The sequence below is a fragment of the Stereum hirsutum genome (assembly GCF_000264905.1).
Source record: "Stereum hirsutum FP-91666 SS1 unplaced genomic scaffold STEHIscaffold_21, whole genome shotgun sequence".
In the NCBI taxonomy this organism is placed as follows: domain Eukaryota; kingdom Fungi; phylum Basidiomycota; class Agaricomycetes; order Russulales; family Stereaceae; genus Stereum; species Stereum hirsutum.
In genome coordinates, this window is record NW_006763151.1 from 442,244 (window position 1) to 461,654 (window position 19,411).

At 50.2% G+C, this 19,411-nt stretch overlaps 5 protein-coding genes across 5 annotated transcripts; all 5 read left to right on the forward strand.

Annotated features, from left to right (window-relative positions):
* Positions 1-2,308: 2,308 nt before the first annotated feature.
* Positions 2,309-7,211, forward strand: STEHIDRAFT_68703 (DUF427-domain-containing protein; the record flags this gene model as incomplete). The annotated part of the gene is made up of 4 exons (XM_007310609.1): positions 2,309-2,415; positions 2,482-2,722; positions 6,790-6,975; positions 7,026-7,211. The coding sequence occupies 4 exons, from the start codon at positions 2,309-2,311 to the stop codon at positions 7,209-7,211; spliced, it is 720 nt and encodes a 239-aa protein (XP_007310671.1).
* Positions 7,212-7,479: 268 nt separating this feature from the next.
* On the forward strand, positions 7,480-7,683 carry STEHIDRAFT_68619 (uncharacterized protein; the record flags this gene model as incomplete). The annotated part of the gene is made up of 1 exon (XM_007310600.1): positions 7,480-7,683. A coding segment is annotated over one exon (204 nt), but the record flags the coding sequence as incomplete, so codon positions are not given.
* Positions 7,684-8,645: 962 nt separating this feature from the next.
* On the forward strand, positions 8,646-10,709 carry STEHIDRAFT_142971 (uncharacterized protein; the record flags this gene model as incomplete). Its single annotated transcript, XM_007310729.1, has 1 exon — positions 8,646-10,709. The coding sequence occupies one exon, from the start codon at positions 8,646-8,648 to the stop codon at positions 10,707-10,709; it is 2,064 nt and encodes a 687-aa protein (XP_007310791.1).
* A 778-nt stretch (positions 10,710-11,487) lies between these two features.
* Positions 11,488-14,304, forward strand: STEHIDRAFT_150759 (MFS general substrate transporter). The gene is made up of 12 exons (XM_007310730.1): positions 11,488-11,821; positions 11,886-12,189; positions 12,246-12,411; positions 12,473-12,634; positions 12,692-12,775; positions 12,839-12,993; positions 13,039-13,117; positions 13,172-13,234; positions 13,318-13,539; positions 13,603-13,653; positions 13,726-13,984; positions 14,052-14,304. Exons 2-11 carry the CDS (start codon positions 11,998-12,000, stop codon positions 13,974-13,976), a joined length of 1,425 nt encoding a protein of 474 aa, XP_007310792.1. The 5' UTR covers positions 11,488-11,821; positions 11,886-11,997; the 3' UTR covers positions 13,977-13,984; positions 14,052-14,304.
* A 284-nt stretch (positions 14,305-14,588) lies between these two features.
* STEHIDRAFT_172836 (uncharacterized protein) lies at positions 14,589-19,023 on the forward strand (the record flags this gene model as incomplete). Its single annotated transcript, XM_007310731.1, has 21 exons — positions 14,589-15,108; positions 15,187-15,205; positions 15,270-15,476; positions 15,532-15,575; positions 15,632-15,644; positions 15,697-15,765; positions 15,824-15,999; positions 16,067-16,192; positions 16,249-16,324; positions 16,385-16,457; positions 16,524-16,532; positions 16,599-16,649; positions 16,711-17,015; positions 17,088-17,362; positions 17,430-17,499; positions 17,551-17,637; positions 17,705-18,138; positions 18,219-18,399; positions 18,492-18,768; positions 18,857-18,902; positions 18,968-19,023. 21 exons carry the CDS (start codon positions 14,589-14,591, stop codon positions 19,021-19,023), a joined length of 3,114 nt encoding a protein of 1,037 aa, XP_007310793.1.
* Between the last annotated feature and the right edge of the window lie 388 nt (positions 19,024-19,411).

The window sequence follows — 19,411 nt, forward strand, 5'->3', positions numbered from 1 at the left end:
CTGCTTCGTATATCTCGCTAACATGACCCAAGGGTGGGGAGCCATACTATACCGCTCATCTGCTTCGGTACATTTGTGCGGCCTAATATCATTGTTGTGCTGGGACTGATACTCTCTACTGGCGCTAACTCTAGCTATACTATACTACGACTACGCCCTAACCTTCACCGCAGAGGTTACCTACTTTTGGCCCCCGCGTAATCAATTCAGGTGGCCCGTGCTTCTGTTCTTCATGAACCGATATCTCGTTGTGTGTGGGCATGTCGTTATGGTCTTGGATATTTGCATGTATCCAAAGAATATATCGGTATGCGTTAAGCTCCACCTTATACTCTCACTGTCGCTGACTACGACATTTTGCCTCCGAAGCTGTCAGTCACAGTCTTATTCAGGTTCATTCTGCTATATGAACCAACATCTACTAAATTACGTTTTCTTCGGTCTTATAGATGCTCTTATATCTACAAATTCCATGAGCCCTACGTAGGAGTTGTTCAATTGGTGGTAATTGGTGCACACGACGTCTTTCCATCCTTCAACGTTTCGCACAATTGTTAACAGCATCGTTGCAGGTCTCTGCATCACACGAGTATCGGCTATGTACAATAACCATCGTTTGGTTCTTGGGTTTCTCACGCTTGAGGCAGCGGCGATTGTTGGTGTAACCGTCGTGCGTACCGCATTACCAGTCATTTCGAGAACTGGAATGCTTTGACTCATTTGACACACATCAGTCTTCTGTTCTGGCGGACATGCATGCTGGAGAGTATCCACTTCTACCTCTCGACAGCGTTCCTGGATGTAACCCTCTGGTAACAGCCAAATAGTATGTCCAGTCCTCTGTAATGCATACCTACGTTATTGAAGGCCATTGCTTCTCATAGTGCGAAGCGTAAGTCACGGAATACTCATTCATGGCTTGATATTGATGCGTGGGTGCTTGTAGGTATCGCAATTCCATGGAGTGCCCTCCTCGTATTCGACTTCAGCATCTTCTTCCTGACCTTGTACAAAGCACTGCGTTGTGGTCAGAATCCACCCATCAAACTAGTAACTATCCTTGTTCGAGACGGTAAGTCTACTCTCATTCCGTGTTTTACAGTTAAGCTCATTGATCTTCCACATGCCTTCAGGTGCGCTGTACTTTGGGTATGTTCCGGTCCGTTTCACGCTAAAATATGGGACATGATATTGAAAGGCTCTACGTGCAGCGTACTGTTCACAGTGAATCTCACGAACGTATTTATGCTATTTGTGAGTGACACATGTTCTCGATATTTATTCAGAGATACTTGTTGGCACTGATCCAAACACTGCCAAATACTGTTTGCCCAGTATGCTCCGGTACGAGTACAACTCTTCTAATTTTACTGTCAATTCGTTCAATCGGTGCTCACGCCATAATCCATCTTACCTTGGCTTCAAGCCACTTCTAAAGAACGTCAATACGATTGTGTCCAATGTGTGAGTGCACCAAACCAATAATACTCCCAGTAATTCCCTCGCTTCCCAGAGATTTAACCTTCCTTGATTTTGTAGGCTCTCGAGCACTCTGATGTCTCGACTGATGCTGAACCTTCGCGACGAGGCAAACCGTAAGGAAGATTCAGAGGCCCAGCTCGACACACTTTCCGTTCCGCGATTCCGGACTGGGTCGTCTGTCAGCAGCACCGAGGATGTATAACTCGAGCGGATTCTAAAACTTAGAGGAGAACGATGATCCTTTCTTCATTGAGGCTGATCCTAGCCTGTCTTTGGTACCTACGGACTGCTTTGGGGCTTGTTGTGAGGATGTTGTCGGTTTACGTCTGAGTCCTTGGACTTTCTCATCGCACGGTCCCAAATTCATCAGTCGTGTAATCAATCATAGGATGAGTCAATGTAAGTAATACTCAAGCCTGAGGCTACTACAAGCTTGAAAGTCGTGCATGTAAGCAATAGGGGCTCTTCACTCGAGAACTTATCTTATCGGTTCGCGATAACCACCGCCACAATGGTCACTCGGGTGGCGTTCACTGCTACCACCGTCATCTTGAGCTCTGCGCCCACCGCATATAACAGGAGTTCCAATCGTAGTCGTTGAGCACCCTTCCATCTTCCGTCTATGACTCATGCAGAGGTCAAGTGGTCAAGGCTGTGATCTCCTTCTGAGTCTGACGAACCCACTTCGACGATTACTCAGGCTCTACGCCGACCGACTGGAGTACTTATACTTGCATAACCGAGCCTGCTGCAATCTCAGGCCTTTTACACCTTTCTCAGTCTTCTACCATTCATCTCACGCCCAGTGCTATCTCCACCTGAAAGAATGACGATTCCATTCCCTCCCCCTGGCTACGTAGAGGCCTCGCTCAAGCGCGTTCGTGTATTCTTTGGTGGACAATGGATTGTCGACACGAAGGTAGCTAAGCTCGGGTACGCCTCTCCTCTCTGTGGTTCACCAATTTGAACAGACACTCATCCAGTGTGATGTATGTGCAGGTGGGAACATCCGAACTACCCGCAATATTTCTTCCCCCTATCTGAGGTCCCCGAAAAATACCTCGAAAAATCTTCTGAAGATACATACGATGTCGTTGTTGATAGCAAACGTGCGGCTCAAGCTGCCATAGTCTTCAAGGGCGGCCCATTTTCTGGACTTTTGCGGATTGTATTTGGGAAGATGGACGCATGGTTCGAGGAGGAAGAGCAGATTTTCATTCATCCGAAGGATCCATATAAGGTGTGTACACATTAGGCTCTGACCAACCGTTATATTTGAAATCGTGAAGATAATCGTTCACTGTTATAACGGCTGTTCCAATTTGAGGGCCTTTTGCGGGGCGCCTCCGCACCTGCCTCATTGGGACATGTTGCGCACTTGGCTCGTCGCGCGCGGGCTTGCGGGCCGAGAAGTACCCGGGCGCAGGGAACTCGAACGAAAATTCACTAGTGTACCAAATATAATCATTTGAAGCCTATATCCTCCTTGCTTGCTCGAAAGCTAGCTTCCATAACATGTCTGAGCTACAATGGGCTGAGCCTACTACAGGAAAACCGAAGAAAAGAGCTCCAAACGGTAGTCGTACACCAAGAAGTGCTTCACACCGCCGTGTGGCACCGACCCCCAGTCCAGCATCTGTGCCTACAACACCAGTCGGTAATGTGGATTCAACTATATCAATACAACACTCACTCATACTCCACCAGTTTCGCAAAATCCTACATCCCTACCCCCCTCAGCAGCCACAGTCCCAACAACTACACCTACCGCCGAGCCCGCCTCCACGCAAAGTAATCCCCACACGGTCCGCTTCATTCATGTATCCTCGGGTCCTCAATCTGCTGCGTCCAACGCACAGCCACCAAAGAAACCCACCGGCGCACAGCTGGTTGAGCTTGTCTTGTCGTTCATTTCGAGTGAGGAGTGTGGCGAGGCCACCTTGGCCGACTTCCTCTACCATCTCTTCAAGGAGAGCACGACCAAGGACCGGATGGTCACCACTCTTCTGAACGGAACCTGTCACTCGAGCCACTCCTTCTCTCAAATCCTGAGTACCCTCTTAAATCGCACCATCGCGACTGTCTTCCGCAAGAACGATCAGACCGCCCCAGAAAGCGGCTACTACTATACACCGGGACAATCGTCGCAAGAGCACGAACACGCCCATCCCGCTCTCATTGCGTGGGCGTGTGAGCTGGTCGCGGAGCTGGTCCATCGGGAATCTGACATCATGATCTCCAGGAAGGCCGGGCTCCACGTTCGCGCTAAGAATACATCGAAGAAGAAAGCAACGAGCTCGTCCACGGCCACACCGCCACTCGGTTTGAAGAACACGGCGCCACTCGAAGAAGGTGTGGTGCCAAACGAGGTGGACGTTGAATTGGGTGCCATTGGAGAGGACCAAAGTCGGAGTAGCAACACGGGAAGGGTCGAGGGCGAGGGAAGGGAGGATGGAGTTGATGATAGTGCAGATATTGAGATGGCGCTTGCGGACAACGAGCCGGAGTCTTCGGAGGAAGAGGGTATGGATCACGATGAGTGTGAAGATGAACGGAGGGGTGACAGGCCGGCGATGCAGGAGGTGCAGGAAGAGGCGAGGGAGGACGTAGTGAGGGACGAAGCTGCGAGAGGGAGAGCTGAGGGCCCATCCATGGCGGACCGTCGTACTGAAGCACCGATGTCTGACGACCACATCACCTGGCAGAAAATAATGGACTTCAGTCATGGGAAGATGCAGAAGACAGCGAGGAAACACGCACCGATTATGTGGATGTTGATTAATCACTATACGTCAGTCCCCCGCTTGACAAAGGACGATGCGGGAGGTCGGGTTGTTGCACAGAGGGTCTATCGTCCAAATGAACTTGTATGTCTGGTAGCTCCTTCTAAAATATAAAAAGCGAATCATTAAGCTGTCGTGAGCAGGTATGCATCAATGCACTGATGTCCCTTACCTTCGGTCGATCCAATCGAGCGAATCTTTACCCCATGTGCCGAGGTATCTGGCTCTTCGCAGTGATGGCACCGAAAACCATCTTCCGCGTTGAGAGCCGACTCGCCCAAACTGTCGTCTACCAGACTGTAATGGACGCGCTCTACTCAATGGCGAAAGGTCAACGCGAAGAGCTTCGTGCTCTCATGAGAACCAACTCGGGCGATCCAGACGATCCAAATTGGCAGCCTCCGACTGACTTTTGGGACGTCAGCGATAACGTCCAGTTCTTCCGGCACGTCTACGACCAGCGATTTGGGAATGAAAGCGGGATGGTGACGGGCTATTGGGGCACGATGGTCCAAATGGCTGATTATGAGACGGACGCACTGCTTGCGGCTCCACTGATCGCGGCACAGAATCACATGGAGCGTAAACAACTTTCAGTCGACATTCTGCAGTCTAAAATCAACCATACTCACCTCGACAATGTCTCTTGGACTGCAGTTCTGCGCCCGCTCCTGGAATTTGACCCGAACCTCAGCTACCTGAAGACCTCATTCGAAGCACGATCCACCGAGCTTCTCAGGGTTCATCAGATTCCGGAGAGTCGCGAGACAAAGATCTTGCCATTTTCTTCCAACAATGCGAACGAAATGACGCCTGCCGGTATGAAGCAAGCGATTGCGGATCATTTTTTACAGCGAGGAATTGATCGGGATACTCACAAAGGACGTATCTATATTCACTCCGGGGACGGGAAGACCTTTGACATGTACCTCAAGCTGCAGAAGTACCTCTCCACGCACGAGAACGACATTGAGGCTTTGCGCTGCCTACTTCCGATGCTCGAAACCTGGCATACAAAGTGGACGGACCTCAGTCGGACGATTCGCGCGTCGTTAGGAAAAGACGCACCAGATTCGGACCCTTCGACTCTCAAAGCATTCGCAAGAGAGACGAACTGTAAAGTGCCGACAGATCCGCATAAGATCAATTTCTACGAAGGCAAGCACTTATTAGAATTAGCTTTTAATGCGCATATACTGGTACTATGGGAGTGAGTACTCACATCATCTCTGGACACTTGGTTGACAATGCCGACTCTGACCCTTGTGACATTGTGGTACTGGTAGAGATATCCTGGGAACGACGGACATCATCAAATTCTTCGCAGAAAAGGCCGAGGTGAAGGACCATACAACGACCTTGGCCTTGCCTTGAACGATCCACAGGAGATCTGGAAATTCGTAGCCTGCAAGTGTATGAGACAGCTCGTGTACGACAACACGGACGTTGGGCCGCTCGTTGCTCTCCCGGTGAAGTGTGTACTGACCCGGAGACAGACTGAGTGCTTTGGCGATCTCGTATACCGCTGGACCATCCTCTAACGTCCCCGTCACGCCGATGCATACGGTATGAGGTAGTAGTCGTTTACGCAGAACCCCAATCTGGAGGTAAGCCTTCCGAAATTCCTTCCCCCACGACAGAAGTGTCTGAAGCTCATCGATTCCTAGAATGATGAGCTTGTCAAGGAACTGATCATCGCGTATGATTCGATTGACCTCCGGGGACACGAGACGTTCGGGCGAGAGAAGCACGACCGGCCAGTCGCCTCTGCAAATCTCATCATAGATGCGTGGACCGTGCTTCTTGACAGTTTCGGAATGCAGAGCGATAGCTTTGAGGCCGTATTCTGCCATCTCCGCGACCTACACCATTCGCTGTGAGTATCCTTGTTTTGATTGGAATATTTCTAGCCCTACCTGACTGTTTTCGAGTTCGACAAGGGGACTGATGATGATCGCGATGGGGTTTTCTGGTGCTGGTCGTCCGGCGATAGTAAATTTTATTTTGTGTTTGATTAAGTAGAGTATGATTATGATGGGTGCGTAGAACAGCGCTGTTTTTCCTCCTCCGCATGGAACCTCAATAAAATGGTGTTCGCCGTCCATGGTATAACCCCAAGAAACATGCTGAAATTTTCGAGGCCCTGTTGTCCATTGAGGAATGCATCTGGCGATTATGTGGTCGAAAAGGGAGTGTCTTTCAGAGGTGAGCAGGTTGGTAAGGAGAGCGGCGGAGTCGACATTGTCGCTCATTGAGAATAAATAAGTTGAGGGTGGTTTTCTCTATGTTTCGCTACATAGACTACGCTACCGAAAAGACATTGGGCGCGACGCGTCGAAGTCACATGGTCGCGTTTCCGGGACCGACGCGCAGCTCTGAGCTTGCGCAACATGTCCCGATAAGGCAGGCGGAGAGGCGTCCCGCAAACGGCCCTCAAATTGGACAAGACTATGTACACATCCCCTCCGATATTAACCATGTTATTCTATCAGACTCATGCTTTGACTCTCTGCTGTACATACAGCGTGTAGAAGTGCTCCCCTCTTCTCGTCACATCCGTGTCGAAGTTGACGGTGTAGAAGTTGCAAACACGAAACGAGCTCGCCTCCTCTTCGAGACCGGCTTACCCGTTCGCAGTTACATTCCTAAAACCGATACACGTTTGGACATACTGGAACCCTCCAGCCTCACTACTCAATGCCCTTACAAGGTGAGCAACTGCTCGAGCCCAAGCTGTGTATCTCATGCTGACTTGAGCAGGGGGTGGCGAGCTACTACAATGTGAAGCTGCCTTCGGGCCAGACACGCGATGATATAGTATGGTGGTACCGTACGCCACTCCTGGAGTGTTCGGAGATCAGAGGACATGTGGCTTTTTATGATGAGAAGGTCGACGTTTGGGTCGACGGGGTGAAGGTTGAGAGACCGAAGACGCATTTTGCTTGAGCTTAACACGGTAATCAGGAGATGTGATTCGGTTTACGGCAGTGATACTCGACCGCTCATTCCAAAATCATGTACAGTCTATACGTCGTATTGTTCGCTGCGGTCAAAGACAGTGCACAAAGAAGAACCTTCCCTCTAACTTCCCTCGAGTCACGTCGGGCCACATTCGTTACTTGCCGCTGGCAAGCTCGCTCGACGCCACCTATCGAGCCTGGTCCGTGCGCACTCTGCCATCCTTCATAAGCGCGCCTTCGACATCTGGAAAAGGCATACTTACCTTGATGGGATATTCCCCTTCATGTACCTGGGAGTGTCGGCCGTTGGGTTCTTCCATTGCACGGCGACCTTGTCCCCAGAGGAACCTGGCGGTTTGTACGGTCCTATGGGCCGTGCACCGTCTCAATATTTTCCTGTCCCACTCCGGCCCTCGGGCTGGGTGGGCCATTTTTTTTTGGCCGGTTCGCTGGGCTAACCCTAACCCTATATTACGCCTCAGTGGCGAAGAAAGTGGGTGCCACATTACTTACCTCAATACTGTATTATCCTTCCTTGTTTTTGGTGGAGTTGCAAGAGGTTGTGGAGTGACATCATATCCACTCCGTTCTTTGTATACACCTTGCTCGAACTAGGAGTCACATTCATTCGAATCAGACTAGTACTTGGCCTGCAGCTGAGCGGACACACTATAACTACGGAGACGCACGCAAAGATAAACACAAATAATTGAAACATGACACGCGGCAACTTATCGCGAGTTTGAAGTTCCTGTGAGCTCGCGGAGGGAATTCTTCACTTTTGTAGCTCATTGTGCAAAATTGAATCGCTATGGCCCTTTGCACAAGAATGCTTACGAAGTGCAATAATCCTAAGCCTTCATTTTTCTTTTGACCACCCCAGTAAGTCAACAGTAAGTAATTACGTGCAGCGCCGAACGGTGGACCAAGAACGAAAGAACGGGGAGTGCCGTACAGGCTTTCTTTTGTTTGCGACGATGACTCAGGTTCATCCTCCATCTCCTCATCTCCAAACATCAAGTGTAGATGGACTCTCTCGTAGCTCTGTACTCCAGGTAAGCATGTTTTTCGAGAAACCTACTTCCTGGGGAACTGCTCTTTACGTCGGGTATGATTTCACTTCCCCTTTCAGCCCGCAGGTGTTTTGGCCCTCGATCTCTCGATCCCGTCTCGATAACTTTTACAGATCATTCAACAACTCCTACCATGATGAGACGATCCTACGAAACGCTGCAGCATGGTTAAAACAGGAGTTGTCTGCGATAAACTCAGTTGAACGCACAGTTTCATATATGCGTGAACACCCCAACGACGGATGGGGCACCTTTGGACAAAGATCGATTGCTATAAAGACCCAGCGTCCTGGAAGGTGAGTATCCCCTCAATCTGTGCAGGCCGTTCTACTTGCGTGCTGAACACAATGGATAGTATCCACCAATATTGGTATGAGCTGGCCGAACCACGCCTCATGGAGATATACCTGATCGCTTGGTCTTTCCCTCAAGCCACCAGCCAGCAGTTCCTCGATACGAACTTGCGATCCGAAAGCAATGCATTGCTTGCTTTGCAGCCGACTCTCAGGACTGCTCTCAATTCTCTCGCACCTGTTGAACGTCTGCCTCCCGAAATGTTGAGCTATTGTTTTCTATTGCTCAGGACCGAAGAAGTGGAGAGATTGAGACACGCGGACAACTACCGCTCTGACTCGACTGGCATACAGTGGCTGATGGCTATCACCCATGTCTGCCGAAGGTGGCGGACTGTGGCGCTGGATGCTAAGCCTCTTTGGCGGCAGCTAGACGTGCGTAGTGGTTCTCAATGGTTCCAAGCTATGTTGTCGCGGGCTGGGTCTCTCCCGCTCGTTATTATTTGCCACGGTCTTGACATTGGGGCTTGTGTGGCTTGGATTCAGGACGACGTCATCCCCAACATGGACCGTGTAGAAGAGATCCGTCTATCTTGCATGGTTTGGGATCCATTTGTGTTGGACTACAGTGACTACCTTGTGGAGTTATGCGCTCATGCGGCCCCAATGCTAAAATCATTTCACTTCGCGCTGTTCCAGGGACAAGGTGACGAGGCCGGACTGTTTCAAGGCGTGTACATGGACTTACCAGAGCCCTTGTTTGGAGGAGCTGCTCCTCTGTTATCCAAAATCACACTCTCGGGCCTCTCAGTATTTCATCCTCCTTCCTGTTCGTCCTTCCACAATTTGACGTCGCTATTCTTATCTGCTGCCGTTGAAATAGACTTTGGGGGCGTAATCCCTCGCGATGAAGCTCCATGGTTCTTATACTTCGACCAGGCCCTAATCAACTTTGATGGCCTTCTCGACGCGCTGGAACAGTCGCCCTCTCTCCAGTACTTGACAGTCATTTCGTGCCTTAGCAACACGGGGTCCGACGTTGACCACGACGGAAACGTGACGCGTGTTGTGCGACTACCTCACATGAGGAACATAATACTTTGGGAGAACGCTTCTGAATGTGTACGCTTGATGCGACATATCTATCTCCCTCCGACCTCTCTCCGATCTATCTCCGCCAGGGTAGAATGGTACATTCTAGACGATGAGGCCTTACTGAAGGACCTCGTGAGGACGCTGATGCTCCATGATGGTATGCAAGGCCGCATGCGAGCCGTTTCCATCGAACTTCAGCGTGAGGATAAGTCGGAAGAGACACGTGTTCATCTGAAACACTGGCTCCGACCTGCTCTCAATCGACCAGGCGACTTCGACGACTGGGAGGTCCACCTCCCGAAAACCGTCCCCGATATAAGAATCACACTCGCAGGACCTGAAGACATGGAAGATGAGTTCCATGTCATCATAGACGCGTTAACCCGAGGGACAGATTTTAGCGCAGTGGAGACATTTTCCGTTTATTACGATGCCGGGTCTCGGTGCCTTGAAGAACCGTCTAAGATCTCCGTAGACTGGTGGTTGGATAACCTCACTCAAATGCGACGGCTGAGCCGCATTGCCCTGTCCGAGAGGCTGGGAAATATCTTCATCGAGGTTCTCTCCCGGAGTGGAATGTCCGGTGAAGACATGTATCACCCTCACCTTAGCCATGTCGCACTATCCCAGGTCGACTTTGACGAATGTCTCTTTGGCGAGCAGACGGCATACGACACCTTATACTCTGCACTCGCCTCCAGGTCGTCGGCAGGGCGACCCTTACAGTGGCTATTGCTCGAGGATTGCACGATCCCGAAGCGCTGGGTACAGGAACTGTCGGAGGTAGTCGACGACGTGTTGTGGGACGATAACCGGGGCAGTCATGACAACGAGGATGAAGGTAACACTAGTGACAGCGACCAGTGGCAAGGGAGTCTTGAGGATGAGGACGAAGGTGACAGCAGTGACATCGATGGTGGGGACGATGACCGAGGCCGTCCTCAGGACGGGGACGAAGGCGACATCAACGACAAAAATAATGAGGACGAGAATGAGGATGATGGCCGTGACGTTCACTGTTAGACATGGGCACTTTCAAAGACGTGTACTGGTGGATTCCTTGGGAGATGACACGGGCGACGAAGAGATGAATTACCTAGACCGAACGAGGCCGCAGAGAAATAGTTAAGCACCATATTTATCAGGCGTAAGTTACATGTGGTGGTAGTGCCAATGAATACGACGTTCAAACTGTCTGTAACAGTCCATTGAATACGATGGTTTTTTGTCAAACAAGCACTTCGCGATACATGTAGCCAAATAGATTGTTCGAGTCCTTCGCCGAACAGCACAAAAGATACTCACCCTATCCACAATCTCACGAAACGCAACGACAATCACCAGCCGTTTTCCCATATGTGTGTTTGAATGTCCATTGAAAACAACGACTCGATGCTACATTAGTATATACTGTACCACTTCCACTGACAGACCCTCGAAAGTATGGCTCTCCGCTATGTATACTGTAGAGTAGACAGTGGGCTCCGTAGATACTGTACATTTGCGGGTGCGGCGTTAGTGGCATTGCTTGGTTGGAGTGGTGAGAGAACAGGGTTCCCTTTGAGGGAGAGAGATAGCACTGTGACTGCTGTTTAGCACTGAAGGTAAGAACAGCTATCTCAATAATGTTGACGCATCTTATATTCTCATTTCTTGGACCTGGCGCCATAGGGCCACAACAATTGTGATGTGGCCCGGGCCGACGCCCTTCCTAGCGGAGCCTAAAGTCAGAACTTGCATTGGGTCTGAGGGAGATGCATCATCATGGCACGGACCGACACGACGCTCCTCGATTCTTCTCCGCTTTACGCATCTTTCCTTGATCTCTACTCATGGCGAAAACCCACCTTCTCCCAGTCTCAGGCCTCAGACTCTATCAGACGACGCCTGTCGTACTCTGTACTTCGGGGAAGTATGTCCCATTGTGGTAAAAGGAAGGAACAGCCATATCACTGTGCAAAAGTTAGCAGAAATATTCTAGAGACCTAACACACCAATGGATCTTGCCTCGGCGAAACACCGTTCACCTGCTTTTGGAACCTTTGGAAGGACGGAATTTACTTCTTAGGGCCTGGTCTGGATTCTTATCAGACTATCGCTGCGGTGACCTATCGATGTCTCCGTCTCAGACAAAAGTGTGCTCTATACTGTTTCAGCTTGTTGACAATTACCATATCTGCTCACGATCACTCGTTCTAGCACTTTGAACTGGACTTCTCTCTACCTCGCGGCATGTCCGCTGTAGCACTTATACGGCGACCAAGGTTCTGCTCCTCCACGAAGACATTCGTATCAACCGACCGACCATACCATGTCTCAGGACGTATTTCCCCGTCCATCCACTCCGATTGAGCTCTCTCCTTTATCTCTAACACCAGCTCCTCATCTTGCCGTATCAGAATCGCCTCAAATGGACCATGTTGCCGAACAACTCGTTCCACGATCTGCGCGGAACGAGACGTCACTACACCCTGTAGACGGTGGATGGCGAGCTTGGTTGTTTGTACGTCAAGTGTTGTTTCGATCAAGGCCTCCAGGCTCATCACACCATGTCTCTAGCTCGGTGGTGCTTTTCTCGTCGAAACATTTGCTTGGGGGTTCCCTACATCCTACGGTGTCTTTCTCTCTGCATACCTCAGTGATCCAGAGTGGTCCTCCCAGCCTCGTGCAGACTATCTTCTCCCTCTTATCGGCACGCTGATCTCGGGACTGATGTATGTCGCTAGTATGTTCTCTCCAGTATATTGCATGTTTCTGTATCTCTAACGGGTGGCTCAAAACATCAGGCTTCTTCCTGTGCCCTCTCGCAAATCGTTTTCCACGGTACAGGAGGGCCATGATGTGGACCGGGGCCGTCCTATGCTGGGTATCTCTTTTTGGAGCTAGTTATGCAACCGATGTCCGTCAACTCGTCGGACTACAAGGTTGTCTGTACGCTATAGGAGGAGGTAAGTCACCTCCATATCAAAGTATCATTCGCCGCTGACTACGAATGATATTCCAAGCTATGCTCTATGCTCCCATCCCAGACTTTCTGCAGGAGTGGTTCGTTAAACGTCGTGGCCTCGGCTACGGCGTTATAAATGCAGGTTGGTTGTTCGCTCCACACGCTTATATATTCTTCAATACATCTGCACTTTCACGTACCTCAGGGACTAGCTTCGCTGGAGTTTTCTTCCCCTTAGTCCTTCCTGCCTTGTTTTCCTCCTTTGGAACTGCGCAGACGCTTCGTTATCTGTCAATCGCTCTAACGGGATTCACCGCCTTCGCCCTTCTTCTAATACGCCCTCGACTTCCGGAGCGTCGAGTGCATGGGCCGAGGAGGCAGCCAGAAATCTAAACATGGTTCAAGGACTCAAAATGGTGGCTTTTGATTCTCATCAACACGATCCAAGGCTTTGTCTACTACGTCCCCATTGTCTGGCTGCCCAGTATGTCTCCCTTCACAATTTGCTCAGGGATAACGCGATAACAGCCTACCGTAGCTTATGCGTCAGCATTAAATGTGTCGACGACGATCTCGTCACTCTCAGTCGCCCTTCTGAATGGTGAGCCCTCGTTCAGCTGACGTCATAATTGACTTGGCCTGCCACTCGAAATAATATATATACCATAATATTCGTCATCTAAGGATCTTCTGTTCTATCCCGCTTGTGCATGGGTAGCCTCTCTGACCATGTCTCCCCGTGGATCCTTGCGCTGATAATGTGCGCGAGCTCGTCTTTGGCAACGTTTGTCCTATGGGGAGTCACTGGCCATGCCGTGGCCGGTTTGCTTGTTTTTGGGATTGTGTATGGAATTGTAGCCGGAGGATGGTTTGTGCTTTGGGGAGCGTTTGTCAAAGCTATTGCCAGTATGTGTATTGACTGTTTCTGGGAACCATGACGGGGATACTTAGCTGATGCATCGCTCTCAGAGGACAATCCCACGTCGTCCATGATGCTAATTGGTATTCTCATGTTATCGAGTAAGTCTCACTTGCCTTTAGTTATTCTCTCCTGCGATACCAATTCCCAGACTAACACGCCGTTGTCGTCAGCCGGTCTGGGAAGTATCCTGTCAACACCCATCTCTTCCGCACTGTCTTCATCTGGTACATCCTACGACAGAAGCCAGCACTCAAACGCTCGCAGCGGCTTTGGAGTCGAAGGTGGAAGATTTGAGACGATGATAGTTTACGTGGGTACTTGTTTTGCGGGCGCAGCGTTAGTGGCGTTACTTGGTTGGAGTAGTGAGAGAACAGGGTTCCCTTTGAGGGCGAGAGGAGATGGCACTGTGACTGTTGTTTAGCACTGAAGGTACGAACAACTATCTCAATGATGTTGACGCATCTTACACTCTCATTTATTGGACCTGGCACCGTAGGGCCACAACAATGCAATGTGGCCCCGGGCCGATGCTATTCCTAGCGGAGCCTAAAGTTAGAACTTGCATTGGTTCTGAGGGGAGATGCATCGTCATGGCACGGACCGACACGACGCTCTTTGATTCTTTTCAACTTTACGCATCTGACAAAACGTGTCGCGTGTCCCCTGCTTTACTGTCTCATTTGACAGAACAAAAATACCATCCAATGCGGCCACAACGCCCACCGTTGATGACCTATTTTGCCTCACACTCCACATTAACGACAGGAGCATAAACCACATAACCATGGTCTCGTGTATCGGTCCTGGTACGTACGACTTCCCTACTTCTCCATCATACACAGAAAGACCGCTATGTTGAGCACACTCGGCGGTCCGAGGATCGGCCGCATTGGAGAGTAGTCTCTAGTCACAGGACCTATTAACGGAACGCCTGCTGAGAGCGATATTATTGGGGAGTATCAAGTGGATGTTCCCTATTCACTTTAAAAGGCCTTCGAATGCTGATCTCGCAGCTTTTTGAAGATCAGCCACCATGGTCTTGCGAACGGTTTCGCAAATCCTCCTTTTTCTCTTAACTTCATGCGCTGGTACCAGCGCTATAGGCCAGAGTACCTGCGTATACTTCGACCAAAGTTCCTCTAATTCCTCCTCCTTTTCCATTGTCTCTGACGGTCAAGCTGTTCCCGTGTTCCTCTCGTCTGATGACTGGGGTGGTGTTCAGCTCGCCTCTCTGAGTTTCGTCAGCGACATCCAAAAGGTCACCGGAGCCACTCCGAGCATCGCTAATGCTACTACATCATCGTTCTCGAATGGCACCAACAGCTTCGCCACCATACCACCAATCATCATCGGAACACTCGGCCAGTCCTCACTCATCTCTGCCATCGTCAATCATACGAATATGGACGTATCTTCGATCGATGGACAATGGGAGGCGTTCATGACCATGGTGGTCGACAACCCTCTGCCTGGGCTCTCGAAAGCGTATGTGATGATCGGGTCGGACAAACGGGGGACAATATATGCGCTCTACGACCACTCAGAACAGTTTGGTGCGATAATGCTCCATTTAGCATAATATCAGAGGGATTGCCCTGAATTCTGACCATCTCCCTGATGTCTCTCTTTAGGTGTTTCTCCGTGGTATTGGTCAGTTTATCCATGTTCTTCGTAGGATAACTTGGGGCTGATTATTTTGTAATGTGCTTGATAGGTGGGCCGATGTCCCAGTGACTCGACACTCCGAGCTCTTCGTCGTTCCGTCGGGTTGCTCTCACAGTGGCCCCACAGTCAAGTACCGCGGCCTGTTCCTCAACGACGAGCAGCCCGCCCTCCAGAACTGGGCGGCAGACAAATTCACCAATGGAACAGGGGCTCTACTTACTGGGTCACCTTTCAACCATTCCTTCTATACGAACTTGTATGGCTCTGATCACTACTGTAACAGTTGTACAGTGCTAATTATAACTAAACAGGTTTGATCTGCTGCTGAGGCTGAAGGCGAATTACCTCTGGCCCGGTATGTGATATCTATAACTCACATGTTTTCAGACTGAAGAAATCCCTTTCGCACAGCTCAATGGAGCAGGTACGCATTATTAGCCACAGGAAATTCGTTCTTGCTGACTGCTGTTTTCCAGTGCATTCTGCGTAGACGACCCTCAAAATCAATTTCTTGCAGATTACTATGGTATAGTCATGGGTACAAGGTGAATATGCCATGCACTGCGCTGATACCGATCTACATCTAACATTTCATGGATCAAGCCACGAAGAGCCCATGCAGCGCAGCATTCCTGTCGAGTGGTCTCTTTTCGGCAATGGGACAGCTTGGGACTACGCGACGAACTCGCAGAACATCTACAACTTCTGGGTTGAAGGCGTCGAACGGGCAAAGCCATTCGAGACCCTATATACTATTGGAATGCGTGGCGACGGCGATTGTGAGTACATTTGATTTTTCGGCTATGTCTGAACGAATAATGAGTTGACGCATCCGAATTCGCGTAGTGCCACTCGGAACGTCTACGAATGTGCAGCTGTTGGAGAAGATAGTCTCGGACCAGAGGGGCATCTTCCAGGATGTGTACGGAAATGACACAAACGTGGCAACCATTCCGCAAATGTGGTGTCTCTGTGAGCATCCCATCGAACGGATGCTCTTTGAAAGGCTGATAATGTGGCCCAAACAGATCAGGAGGTCCAAGGATACTATGAGGATGGTATGACCGTACCTGACGACGTTACACTCCTCTGGACTGACGATACGTACGTTTTCATTCTTCCTGGATAATGCGCGACTGCAGTACCCTGACACAAGGCAATCAGCTGGGGAAATGTACGTAGGTACCCTGTGCCGAGCGAGAGGAACAGAACGGGTGGCGCTGGAGTGTACTACCATGTCAGTCCGCATGTTGCCCTCCCTTTCGATTGCATGCGAAGCACTGACGAATATTTATTGCTGTAGTATGACCTTGTGCGTATGATAGTATTAACTCTGTGATGCAACGAATGTGTCAAGTCTGAAGCGAAAATCGTCCAGGTCGGACCTCCTCGAGACTACAAGTGGATCCAGAGTACCCAGATTTCCAAGGTATGTCATACATTCCAGATTATGATACTTCTATATATTAATTGGTTTGGGTACAATACAGGTCTACGAACAGCTTTCTCTCGCCGTCGACCGCGAGGCCACCCGCATCTGGATTCTCAACGTCGGAGACCTCAAACCCTACGAGATGTCCATCGAATTTTTCATGACCCTCGCTTGGAACTCCTCTGTCTGGAACCTCAACAATCTCAATACTTTCGTCTCTTCTTGGGCCACACGGGAATTTAGTCTGAACCCGGAGGATGCGGACGAAGTGGCCCAAATATCGGCGAATATGACGATGGCGCTGGCTAGGATCAAGCCCGAGTTGATCAATTCGACGACATTCAGTCTCATCAACTATAGAGAGTGCGTTATTCTCCTCTCTCATCTAGCGTTGACTGATAGATCACTGGGTGGGGCATTACTTGTCTCCTGCAGAGCTGAAACGATCTTGGGCGCATGGACCGCCATGAACGAATCCGCCTCCCGCATCTACAACTCCCTCCCGTCTGAGGCCCAGCCTTCCTTCTTCCAACTTCTCTATCACCCCGTACAAGCTGGCTTCACACTCACGAACATGTGGATCTCCGCCGGCGTCAACAACATGAGGGCGATGCAGGCTAGGCTAAGCGCGAATAAATATGCGGACACAGTGGAGAACCTGTTTGAGGTAGACTATGACTTGGAGGAGTGGTACCATGGATTGTTGGATGGTTCGTTCTCTTTTTTCTCGTCGGGATGGTGTTTACATCTGGACTGAGGCGGCTTTTATATGGTCAGGGAAATGGGACCAGATGATGGCGCAAACCCACACCGACTACAGCTACTGGCAGGAACCGACGCAGAACATGTGAGCTCACCGTTGTCGCCTTTACTTCTTCATATATATAATATGATCCAGGATGCCTCCTGTTTTGAGAGTCTCCTCTCGAAAACCAAATATCGCCGGCGCAATGCGCATAACACCAGAAGGGACGATGGGTACCTGGTACGTAGTTCTATGTTCTTTGTCCAATGGCGCAGAACGAAAACTCATGATTTGTTTCGACTACAAGGCCCGGTGACTCGCCCTATCAGTGTGCTCAAGGTTATAGTTGTCCAGAACCGAGTATCACCATAACTCGCTTCACTCCCTTTGGCAACAAATTCGTCGACATCAGCATGGGAGGATCCATACCTTTCACTTTCATCGTCACCTCTAACGCATCCTGGCTGTCCATCTCTTCCTCCCCTCCAACATCCACTAACAACTCATCAGACGCAAGCCCTGTTGGAAGCTCATTCAGTGGCAACATATCGACAGACAATATGGAGCAGAGAGTATTTTTGAATGTGGATTGGAGTGGTGTAGAAGAAGGAAGCACGGAAAATGTGACGGTCTGGTTCAATGCCGCGACGCCGGAGGAAACGCCGGGTTTTCTGAGCCCCACAAGCCAGGTCATGCTGACGGTGACGGCGAACAATACGATGCCGGCTGATAATTTTACTGGTGTGTCTCTCCTCGCATTGTATCTATGTTGACTCGTGATCACCCTTACTAGGTTGAACTGACTGACATGTCCCGGATAGGCTTTGTGGAAGGTGACGGTGCGATTTCCATCGAAGCCGCCCATGCAACGAGCAACACTACCGTCGGTGAAGTGGCGTGGACTGAGATTCCGAACTATGGCAGGACGCTGAGTGGAGTCACACCATGGCCTAGGTTAGGGAACAACGAGACAAACTACACGGCGGGTACCGGGCCAAGCCTGTACGTCTCCCCTCTTTCTTTTCTCACTTTGATTACCTTTCGATCCTTCCTGCTCCCCATCGCTCATTCATACTCCTAATATTCGTGTACAGGAAATACTCCTTTTACACCTTCAATTCCATCGACCAATCCGGAAATATCTCCGTCGTGCTCAACCTCTCCCCCTCTCTCAACGCCAACGGCGACGACCGCCCTCTCGCTATCGCCACCCAGATCGATTCTCAGACCCCGAGGACTTATTACCCCATCCCCGCTGCAGCACCAGGCGGTGAACCTCCGGATTGGCAAGGCTGGGTGGCGAATGCTTTGGTGCAGGTGGGAGGGGACGAGTTTTGGGAGGGTGTGTGGCCGGGGGCGCATACGCTGACGGTGAGTCGATGTATCTGTTGCCCTTTGGCCTATGGAAGCAGTTTGGTGTGGGATAGAGGGCTGATGGTGTTTTCGCGCTCTTCGTTAGGTGTGGATGATCGAGCCGGCGGTGGTCCTGCAGAAAATACTGATCGGTACGCTTGATTCCTATTCATCGACTTGGTTCGATACTAAATTCTCATGTATACACCTACTATAGATACGGGAGGCTTGCAGCCGAGTTATTTAGGACCGCCGGAGAGTATTCTCGTCTGAGTCAAGGCAAGAACGACTGGTGTGAGTAATAAACTGTACGAGTAGTAGTGTTGGCTCGCTGTATTTGTAAACAGGCCATATTCTCTGTCTACTATGTTGGCCTGTTCGCATCTAAGTTACCCAACCGCGCAATTGTCGCGCTCATCACAGCACTGCAAACTTACCCGCCAAACGACCCATCCGATACAGAACCATCCAACACAATCAGCAAACCTCGAGACCATGATCTGATACCAGGAGCAAACTCGATCAGCATTGACGATTTCACAACGAAGAACTAGGACTAATATGCATATTGAATTCCATGTTGAAAGCTGTAACTATATCCTTAAGTGTTAATGACAGGAAGTTAAGAAAGAAGGGACGGTACAAGTCCTGCGTGACCTAG

Excerpts from the sequence above, each read along its gene's own strand:
- STEHIDRAFT_150759 (XM_007310730.1), top strand. The coding sequence starts at position 11,998 with ATGTCTCAGGACGTATTTCCCCGTCCATCCACTCCGATTGAGCTCTCT. Across the intron at positions 12,190-12,245 it reads GATGGCGAGCTTGGTTGTTT|CTCGGTGGTGCTTTTCTCGT; the intron begins GTACGTCAAGTG and ends CCATGTCTCTAG. Across the intron at positions 13,540-13,602 it reads GTTTGTCAAAGCTATTGCCA|AGGACAATCCCACGTCGTCC; the intron begins GTATGTGTATTG and ends CATCGCTCTCAG.